Source organism: Oncorhynchus mykiss, chromosome 8, assembly GCF_057628025.1.
Source record: "Oncorhynchus mykiss isolate SJ-2025 chromosome 8, ASM5762802v1, whole genome shotgun sequence".
Taxonomy (NCBI): Eukaryota; Metazoa; Chordata; class Actinopteri; order Salmoniformes; family Salmonidae; genus Oncorhynchus; species Oncorhynchus mykiss.
Genome location: NC_143029.1, coordinates 8862895 through 8873661, shown reverse-complemented (window position 1 = coordinate 8873661; position 10767 = coordinate 8862895). Strand labels below are relative to the sequence as shown.

At 40.9% G+C, this 10767-nt stretch overlaps 1 protein-coding gene across 2 annotated transcripts; it reads right to left on the bottom strand.

The window, feature by feature from the left end:
* Window positions 1–1745: 1745 nt before the first annotated feature.
* Window positions 1746–9008, bottom strand: ak7a (adenylate kinase 7a). Of its 2 annotated transcripts, none has more exons than XM_021611441.3 (18): window positions 8826–9008; window positions 8565–8723; window positions 8070–8184; window positions 6927–7021; window positions 6719–6829; window positions 6551–6634; window positions 6366–6454; window positions 6157–6247; window positions 5943–6020; window positions 5612–5761; window positions 5192–5320; window positions 4840–4945; window positions 4500–4628; window positions 4312–4368; window positions 4036–4233; window positions 3284–3849; window positions 2839–2997; window positions 1746–1995 (listed from the first exon to the last, which is right to left on the bottom strand). In XM_021611441.3, exons 1-18 carry the CDS (start codon window positions 8910–8912, stop codon window positions 1960–1962), a joined length of 2439 nt encoding a protein of 812 aa, XP_021467116.3. In that variant the 5' UTR covers window positions 8913–9008; the 3' UTR covers window positions 1746–1959. The 2 variants fall into 2 exon arrangements, with proteins under 2 accessions (XP_021467116.3, XP_090098626.1); XM_090242500.1 differs by having other exon boundaries at window positions 3635–3849.
* Window positions 9009–10767: the final 1759 nt, after the last annotated feature.

Genomic DNA, 10767 nt, shown 5'->3' with positions numbered 1-10767 from the left:
AATAAAAATGGAAAAAAAAATAAATAAATGTCATTAGTATTTTAATCTGCTCTGCTAATGTCTGGTGCTGGAGTGAAACCATCCAGCATCCAGAAAAAGGGATTTGTGCGATATGCAAATATGCACATATAATGAGACATCACCTAATTTGCATGTTTGTATAAAATATTGATTGATGAATATCTAAAAAAAAAATGTGTGTCTACGTTCAACTGGTAAAAGTTGATTGTGACATAATTAAGATAAAACAAATCCCTATTGGGGTGTGGTGACATGAACGGGACAGTGTCACGATCGCAGATTAAATTCTTGTTAATATTACTGCACTGTCCAATTTACAGTAGCTATTACTCCGAAAAATGCCATGTTATTGTTTGAGGAGAGCTCCTAACAACAAAACACTTTTCAACTCGATACGTTTGATAAATTCACCTCTGAAGGTGAAATGTGTACTTACATTCTGAAATCATGCTCTTATCACCCAAAGGGTCTCAGTGGTAACATGAAGTGTTGCTTTGTTAGATTAAAATCCTTTTTCATGTCCTAAAAGGTCCATATAGCATGCACGATCGATTTTGTATTTCCACTCCACTGTATTTACACTATTTCCTTCAATTTGCAAAGAAAGGAATCTGTGAAAATGTAACCCTAAATGTTGTTTCAACCAGTCAAATCACATTCGTACGTATTCCTCAGAGATCCTAGAATGTAACCAGACTTCCCTATATCATTAGGGGTGTAGTATACGCCTTCATGGCACGCTAATGACGCGGGCGGTCTTCACTTGATCGAATGTAACTTTCTCAAATAAGCACCAATCGGGGTCAAACAAAGCTAGCTAGATAGCCAATAAGCTGGGCTTTACGGAAGGAAACCCTGTATCTGTAGCAAGTGTTGCTGCTAACCTTGTGCAACATCAAGCCTTTTCCTTTTGGACAAAAATTATAAGAATATGGAGAGTTATGAACTTATGAGAACTGGGTCTTTTGCAAATGTTGAACTTATGGCTACTAATATTGGAAATGCTAAATCAAAGTCCAAGTATACATATTTGACGAAATTCTTACAGAAAAATGTAATGTGAATGTCTCCTTCACGATTATAACCACACACACACACTGGTGAATACAGATGCTTCTGATGCTGAGAAAAATCTGGTGGTAAATGTCTGACAAGTACACTGAAATTAGACTACTAAATGCCTACTTAGACCCAATCACCATCTCTTCAAAGTAAGTTACTAAATATAGTCCAGTTTGTAACATTCTCTATGAAAATGGGATTTTAAATGATGGGGAAATCAATGTAGTGAGCTTAGAAATTATTGATATAATTCCATTTTAAAGTGGTTAAAATTCATTCAATTGAAGGTAGACTATGATCAGCTAAAGAAAATATATATTTTCATCACGGTTTTGAAATGTTTATATATTTTTTTGTGTGAAAATACTAATATTAATAGACCAAAATACTAATATTAATAGACCAAAATGCAAACAAATCGCAAAATTAATAAGACGCAAAAATGTCAGCCTGTGATGCCTGGCCTTAAAATGTAAGCTTTTTTTCTTGTTGTGAGTTTTAATCAGTTGAACTTCTTGTTCAGAAAATCACTAGCTCTGTTTTCACGCTTGTTTTTACTATTCAGCCGCTGTGCCAATCAGCTGTGGGTTTGTCATTGGATTACAATTCATGCTAGGGTGGGTGTAGAAGAGGCATTAACACACAATTTAATCAGAATATACATGTAACTTTTTTTTTTTAGTTAGAGATCATTATATTCACAAAATGATCTTTACAATAATTCCTCCAAACAGAGCATTATATGTTTTTGTATTTCTTGTGGGGAAAAATAAACAAGGTAGACTTGATCAACACAGAACACAGTCATGACAAAACATTTATAATACCAGTCGACAAGGTCTCATAGACGTTTGGAATGTCTTAATCCACATCACACTAATCTTGTGAATTATTCCGGAGGAGATATTCAGCCTGAAATAGATAAACACAAAAATGTAGTATTTAGAAAAAAAAGAGAAAAAAAAGGACAATTCGGTTGGAAACGTGACATTTCTTTACTGTAGGCCTAGCTACTTCCGTACCTGACAACAATTCACATCCGTTTATTGGTGAAGTGCAACATATATAATTGAAGAGGAGAAGTAGGCTACTACTCTATTGAATCTGTTTGCTTCTATGGAAGACATCTGTTTTGCTTATTTCACCAGCCATCAGTCCTCCGTCTACTGGTCTCTGATGTATGTGTGTGTACAGTATATCTGGTCTCTGATGTATGCGTGTGTACAGTATATTTGGTCTCTGATGTATGTGTTTGTTCAGTATATCTGGTCTCTGATGTATGTGTGTGTACAGTATATTTGGTCTCTGATGTATGTGTGTGTACAGTATATTTGGTCTCTGATGTATGTGTGTGTACAGTATATTTGGTCTCTGATGTATGTGTGTGTTCAGTATATTTGGTCTCTGATGTATGTGTGTGTTCAGTATATTTGGTCTCTGATGTATGCGTGTGTTCAGTATATTTGGTCTCTGATGTATGTGTGTGTTCAGTATATTTGGTCTCTGATGTATGTGTGTGTTCAGTATATTTGGTCTCTGATGTATGCGTGTGTTCAGTATATTTGGTCTCTGATGTATGCGTGTGTACAGTATATTTGGTCTCTGATGTATGCGTGTGTTCAGTATATTTGGTCTCTGATGTATGCGTGTGTACAGTATATTTTTTCTGTATGTCTCTTGCCGGTGACAAATCTGATTTCTCTTTGTGGGATTAATAAAGTTTATTTTATTTTTTAAATCAAATAAAAACATTACCAGGAAGTCTACCGGGTCGTCTGGCTTGGCCTTGCAGCACTCCATCATGCCCTCAGTGAGAGAAGGCATTACGTAATTCATCAGGTAGTTCCTCAGGGGGGCGGAGCGAGCCTCCAGCAGCTCGTGCTCCTGCCTCTTCACCTCAGTCACGTGACGGTTCTAGAGATACCCACACACACAACGTATGTACAGCTAAGCTAGACAGAAACTTACAGCTCCAGGGTTTACGTCGTTGCTGGTGGCCCACTCTTCCATGGTATACAAAGAGGGGTTTAAAGAGTTTATAGATCTGAGAGGACTGGATAGGGGTAAGCCATGTGGAGATGAGTTTATAAGGATTCCAAAATGGAATCAAATCTCAATGAGTAATGTGAGAGAGATGTTTCCTGAAATGCCACCCTATTCCCATTCTAGTGTACTACTTCTGATGCAGCCCATCTCTTACCCACTCCTCGAGCTGTGTGGCCATCTTGGCATCTCTTACCCACTCCTCGAGCTGTGTGGCCATCTTGGCATCTCTTACCCACTCCTCGAGCTGTGTGGCCATCTTGGCATCTCTTACCCACTCCTCGAGCTGTGTGGCCATCTTGGCATCTCTTACCCACTCCTCGAGCTGTGTGGCCATCTTGGCATCTCTTACCCACTCCTCGAGCTGTGTGGCCATCTTGGCATCTCTTACCCACTCCTCGAGCTGTGTGGCCATCTTGGCATCTCTTACCCACTCCTCGAGCTGTGTGGCCATCTTGGCATCTCTTACCCACTCCTCGAGCTGTGTGGCCATCTTGGCATCTCTTACCCACTCCTCGAGCTGTGTGGCCATCTTGGCAGCGGTCTCAGCCTCCCTCCTATTCCACTCTGCTGTCTCCAGTACCAGGCGCTGTGCTGTCTCCTCTACGGACTTCCTCTCCATCTCCTCTCTCTCCTCAGGGGTGGGTCCGTAGTTCCTGGGACGCCCCACCAGCCTGGTGATTTTGTCCATCACAGCACCGTATTCAGGATCATTGTTCACCTCTGACAGACAGACAGACTATGAAAGACTGACAGACTTCCTTTCAATGCGTTGAGTTCTAATCAAATCACTATTTACTACAATTACTGGTTCTGATAACTACATTTGAATATTAGGGTTTCAAAATGATTCTATCTATCGCATGATTCTCTTTTGGTAAATCAATATCTACATTATTTCGTCCTTACCAATGTGCTCTGGGTGAATCTCCAGCTCGTCAAAGTAGTTCAGAACCGTTTCATCTTCCACGTTGGCCTTTCTAAACTTCTTCAGCCGGGTAAGGTACTCGTCTTTAGAGTAGCGCATTTTCTCTGCCACACTCTCAGGCAGGTTCTGCACCCGCTCCTTTAAAAAGTCATCCGATGCCTCCAGGGAGAAAATGAACTCTGCAGAAGAGACAGACGAGGGGGGGCAGTGATAGACATGCAATACTGTGCAATTCAGTTATATTAACAATCACTTACCAGGAATGATCTTCTTGTTGAAGGCAGGCATTTTGGACCTGGGATCATCCTGTTCATCTGGAAAACATCAGTGTTTAAGAGAACAAGCAGGATGACAAGGTTATCTTTTTCATCATTTATTTGAAAAGTATTTTACGATATCATCAACGCTTTAATTGTAAATAACGTTAATTTGATTTATGTTTTACCATAGAAGATCTCCTTGGCCTGATCGTAGGACTTGGGGAAGCCGTCGAGGACGAAGCCATGGTTCCTGCAAGGCGTTGAGTTCAGCTTATCACGCATGATACGGTACACAAGCCCGTCGCTCAGGCGACCTGCAAGAATTATGATGACATTCATGAAACCACTGCATCTTCATAATATGAAATCAAACAAATTATAGAGATGAGGGGCGGAGTCTAAATTAAATCTACAAACATGCTTTCAGGAACAACTCATGGCTGTGTTGTGGAATATTATATAAATTAAATCTACAAACATGCTTTCAGGAACAACTCATGGCTGTGTTGTGGAATATTATTGTACCTCCATTTTGCTCCATGCTGTCCTTCAGAGAGTCCAGTTGGTCCTGAGCGTTACTGAGCGCCTCCTCACTCTCTCCCTCCTGCTCAGTGCCATTCACAGCCTCCTCCTGACATATAATGGACAACTCAAATGAATACCTGGATTAATATATTGTAAGATGTTGTTTTACAAAATGGTTCACACACCTATTGATACTGTAGAGTGTACATGTATAGTACAGAGACCTGTAATATCAGAAAATAACAAGGGGTGCATTTCTTTTGATCTACCACAAGGGGGAGGCATTTCCTATTTTACAAGAGAGAATAAATATGAAGCGCTATACAAGTGTCATCGCTTTGCTTTTACTGACCAGATGTTGCATCTTCTCATCAATGACCTCTTTGAGGTTGATGTGGTGCAGTTTGTAATGTTGACACAGTTTCTCTGCCACGCTGCTCTTTCCTACTGCTGGAGGACCCAGGAGACAGATTCTGATGGGCTGATGGGGAAACCAAAGAGCATGATAAATATTTTAACAATTTTTGGCTTGAATATGAGTATATAATATCATATAAAATAATATAATGACACTATCTATAATCTATAATATATATATCTATCTATAAACCTAAACACGGTGCTCATTCTATGTATTGCTGTGTAACGAAGCTTTCCTTCCAATAAGAGACAATACACATGTTCACATTCTAAATTGGTGCTGGGAAAATCTATTCAGTCCCTAGCTAAGAACAGAAGAGGCAAACATACAGTAGTTGGTTTGGTCCCTCACCAGTAGTAGTCTCAACAGTTTGTATTCCTCCACCACCCGGTTGATGTTATCAATGATGCCAGCCTCCGACACCCAGTGAAGGTTGAAGGTTTCCTTCAGAAAGATTGGCTCTATCCGCAGGTTGACACTCAGGTAATCCACATCAGCGTTCTGGAAAACAAGGTGAAATTGACCAGACCCAGATCTACTGCTGTTCTGTCAATTTCCCGTGGTCAATCAAGACCACACAAACAGATCTGGGACCAGGCTAGTTAAGATATACTCCAACTGACAACGGTCATTTCTGAATTAGCTTTCCTGAACCTGAGATGAGGGATGAAAACAGACAGACCGTCAGAACTTTGGTGAGGTAGGCCTCCTCCTTAGGGACTTTCTTGATCTTCCCTGGACCGAGCACAAAGCTTATTATCTAGCAGGGGGGATACAGGAAAAAATACACCAACCATTTTGTAGATCTACAAATCTATGTAAAGAAAGAAAGAAATGCAAAAATTTTACCAACTTGAAATGATCAACAAGATGTCTGTCTGGCTTAGCCTATTTACCTTCACAATATCCTCAAAAGTATTATTGGAATCATCCATAGCGAGGAAATAATGTATCTTTGGCTTGTGGTCGATTACATTCTGAATTACCCTTGTAGACAAAAGTAGACAATATCATATAATTAGTCTTTTTTTTCCCACCCAAACTCTAGCAGGTGCCCTTAAATAAGCAATAATTGAACATCAAGACAATGGAATGGGATACAAACCCTGCAAGGTCGTTGACATGAATGGTAGGGATAATATTTGTGCCCGGCCCAAAAACAGGAACTTTTGCAAACTCCCCCAGCCAAGACGTCTTGAGGAGTCAAGCCAGAGGAAAGAGTGAGACAGAGAACATCCATCGATGTCTTGATAGAACAATAATGTCTCACGTTATATAGTTCAGATGTACCTTGAAGAAGTAGTGGAGGAGGTTTTCTCCCATTCCATACTGAACACCTGCCGCCACAACATAACTGGACAGCTTGGACTTTTTCTGTATGGTAAACAAAGGACTTGTTGTTTTTGTTGTTGTTGACATTGTTGTTGACAATTGCCGAACCCTACCCATTATACTTACGGTTTTGCCCAGTTTGAGCACCATTTTCTCTGCATTGGCGTGCTCCTTGAAGTTAGGATGATGTCTTTTCCTCCTGTAGTCGTCCTCCGTCAGAGGAATCTCTGGGTCATTCTAAGGACAGAAAATATACGAGTAATATTCAGAAAAGTGTATTGACACATATATAGATATAGTAGTTAGGAAACACGAGATTTGAATAGAAACTTACAGGATCGGCTGGCTTGCTCATTGCCCAGGTCATGACTGATGATATCAGAATGAATATCTTCTGAGACGCAAAACTCTCAATATCTGAGTGAAGAGCTGCAGCATAAAAGGAAGAGGAGACAGCGTCTTACCGTTGGTACAGTCGGCTATTGGCCATGCAGTATTTGCAATGTAACTCAAAAGGTCCAGGGCTGACAGTCTGAGAGTAGGGCTGACAGTCTGAGAGTAGGGCTGACAGTCTGAGAGTAGGGCTGACAGTCTGAGAGTAGGGCTGACAGTCTGAGAGTAGGGCTGACAGTCTGAGAGTAGGGCTGACAGTCTGAGAGTAGGGCTGACAGTCTGAGAGAAGGGCTGACAGTCTGAGAGTAGGGCTGTCAGTCTGAGAGTAGGGCTGACAGTCTGAGAGTAGGGCTGACGTCTGAGAGTAGGGCTGACAGTCAGAGTAGGGCTGACAGACTGAGAGTAGGGCTGACAGACTGAGAGTAGGGCTGACAGACTGAGAGTAGGGCTGAGAGTCTGAGAGTAGGGCTGACAGTCTGAGAGTAGGGCTGACAGTCTGAGAGTAGGGCTGACAGTCTGAGAGTAGGGCTGACAGTCTGAGAGTAGGGCTGACAGACTGAGAGTAGGGCTGACAGACTGAGAGTAGGGCTGACAGTCTGAGAGTAGGGCTGACAGTCTGAGAGTAGGGCTGACAGTCTGAGAGTAGGGCTGACAGTCTGAGAGTAGGGCTGACAGTCTGAGAGTAGGGCTGTCAGTCTGAGAGTAGGGCTGTCAGTCTGAGAGTAGGGCTGTCAGTCTGAGAGTAGGGCTGTCAGTCTGAGAGTAGGGCTGTCAGTCTGAGAGTAGGGCTGTCAGTCTGAGAGAAGGGCTGTCAGTCTGAGAGTAGGGCTGACAGACTGAGAGTAGGGCTGACAGACTGAGAGTAGGGCTGACAGACTGAGAGTAGGGCTGACAGACTGAGAGTATGGCTGACAGACGTTAAGAAAGGAACACATCTAGTTCATCGCAGAAATTGCTGAGATTAATCACAATGGCAAATTCTGAATTTGCTCAAATTGAGCTGTAATTAAATGTTTATTTTGTATACAAAAAGTCAATTTATCATGATGGTTTCATCCAACAGATGGCCTGGTCCATAGCCTACCTGAAATTGCCCAAGTTGCCTCATCTATCATCTCTGCTGTTGCATGTTCTGAGATGTTGTAAACCACCACATCACATTCCAATAGGCTTGGCAGCAGCTGATCTCGCTTCTGTGACTGGAATGGACATGGACAGACGTCAATGACAGGCCTAGATGAAAATTGCATGCCATTGCATAGCGCTGAATGATGAAGTGTGTGGTTATATCAATATTGTATATTTAAGAAATAAGGCAAGAGGGGGTTCGGTATATGGCCAATACACCACTGCTAAGGGCTGTTCGCACAACACAACGCGGATACAGCCCTTAGCTGTGGTATATTGGTCATATACCACAAACCCCTAAGGTGTATTATTGCTATTGTAAACTGGTTACCAACGTAATACGAGCAGTAAAAATAAATGACTTGTCACCCGTGGTATACCACTGCTGTCAGACAATCAGCATTCAGGGCTTGAACCACCCAGTTTATAGTTGGTTATTAACTATACTCACTGCATAACATTGTAATGCAAAACTGGGTTTTTCCCCTTCGTTGTTTGAGATAGTTCCAACAATTTGAAAAGTCCCATCTTGAAGCGCTGTCTCATCCTCAGCGGGACCATCTTCATCTGCCTCCTCCAAGGAGCCGCCAACCATGCAGGTTGACAGAAACTATACACAGTCGCAAAAAAAGTGTAAACATTGTCAGCTACATTATGTAATATTTCGCCACATCAAACTCTGATACAAAAACGTATATCGTTGCTACTTTACCTTTGCGATACATTTAGAGGAATACGTATCAATATTGTTGACGAAAACTCGTTTAGTTCGGTAACTTCCTGTCTTTTCATTTGCCATGTTTGCCGTTGTTGGGGAAAGAGGGACGCTTTGGGGTTGCTAACGTCACCTCAGCCAATGAAATAAGTGCATTTGCAAAAGTGAGCAATGAGCAATGACAGCACCAAAAGCGTCTTGCTTAGATACCAGTAAATTATATTTAAAAAAATACATCATTCAATGTTAATTTCATATTGTAACAAATGCAATGCATAAATGTAAACTTTTTTTACACAGGTTATTTTGGTGGCGTTTTGTGCAGAAGATAGCACTTGTTCTCCAGCTATTTTTGTCAGTCACGTAATAAAACTCTCCTCATGACTTCTACCTAGTAACTCTCTGTTGTGTCCTGTCATGTGAATGACAAATACCTTCATCCTTTACCTTCCTCTGTGGGAAGGGTGTTGATTGTTTGGTGATTTAAAGTATGTCTTCCTCCAAAACTCAACGCAACTAGTCTTTTAAACTACTCTGTTACGAATAGTGTTGATATTAATGCAATTCACAATAGGACAGGTGATTGTAGGCTATTATACAGTGAGCTCCAAAAGTATTGGGAGAGTGACATATTTCTTGTTGTTTTGGCTCTGTACTCCAGCACTTTGGATATGAAATAATACTATGAGGTTGAAGTGCAGACTCTCAGATTTAATTTGAGGGTATTTTCATCCATATCGGGTGGACAGTTTAGAAATTACAGCACTTTTTGTACATAGTCCCCCCACTTTAGGGGACCAAATGTATTGGGACAAATTCACTTACAGTGCATTCGGAAAGTATTCAGACCCCTTAACTTTTTCCACATTGTTACGTTACAGCCCTTTTTTTTTAAATGGATTAAATGCATTTTTCCCTCATCAATCTACACACAATACCCTATAATGACAAGTGAAAACTGTTTTTTTAGAAATGTTTGCAAATGTATTCAAAATAAAAAACAGTATTCAAACCCTTTGCTATGAGACTCAAAACTGAGCTAAACTAATAATCTGAAACACAACCAAAACAAACAGCAAATGCATCCAACAAATTTGTGGAAAAATGTGCCACTGTCCCAATACTTTTGGAGCACACTGTATGTGCAATGCAACCCATAAACACACACACACACCCTCCCCAACCCCCACACACCTATAGCAGCACAGGACAACAACAGGGCTAGTTAGCGTTGACATGGAAACTTCCAAAGCACTTCACATATTTATAGAGCTGACACTATCTGACAAACTGCTGGCACGGCCTTATCTGCCTTCAAACGGCTCAACTACCTACTACAGGCCTCTCTTTCAGCACACTGTAAAACACAACGACACAATGGAATGACTGTCAATGACAACACATTGTAAAACACAACGACACAATGGAATGACTGTCAATGACAGCATGCTATAAAACATAATTACAGACATGGCACCTGGCAGGAAGTTGTAACACATATGCATAGAATAGCAAGGTAGAGTGACAGAATTAGGCAGTAGATGCCACTGGCAAACTGTATAGATATTTCGATTGAGACTTCAGTTCTTATTCAAATAGGCAATACACTTAAATAACTCAAATAGAATACTGTAAGTCAAAGTTATTTTCACCCTTTTCAAATTGCATGATTTCATGCTCCTGTCATTCACCTAGTCGTTCTTTACACACTACTCAACAAGGGATCTAACTGCATCTAAATCCGGTCTTTACACACTACTCAACAAGGGATCTAACTGCATCTAAATCCTGTCTTTACACACTACTCAACAAGTGATCTAACTGCATCTAAATTCTGTCTTTACACACTACTCAACAAGTGATCTAACTGCATCTGAATCCTGCCTTTACACACTACTCAACAAGTGATCTAACTGCACATAAATCCTGTCTTTACACA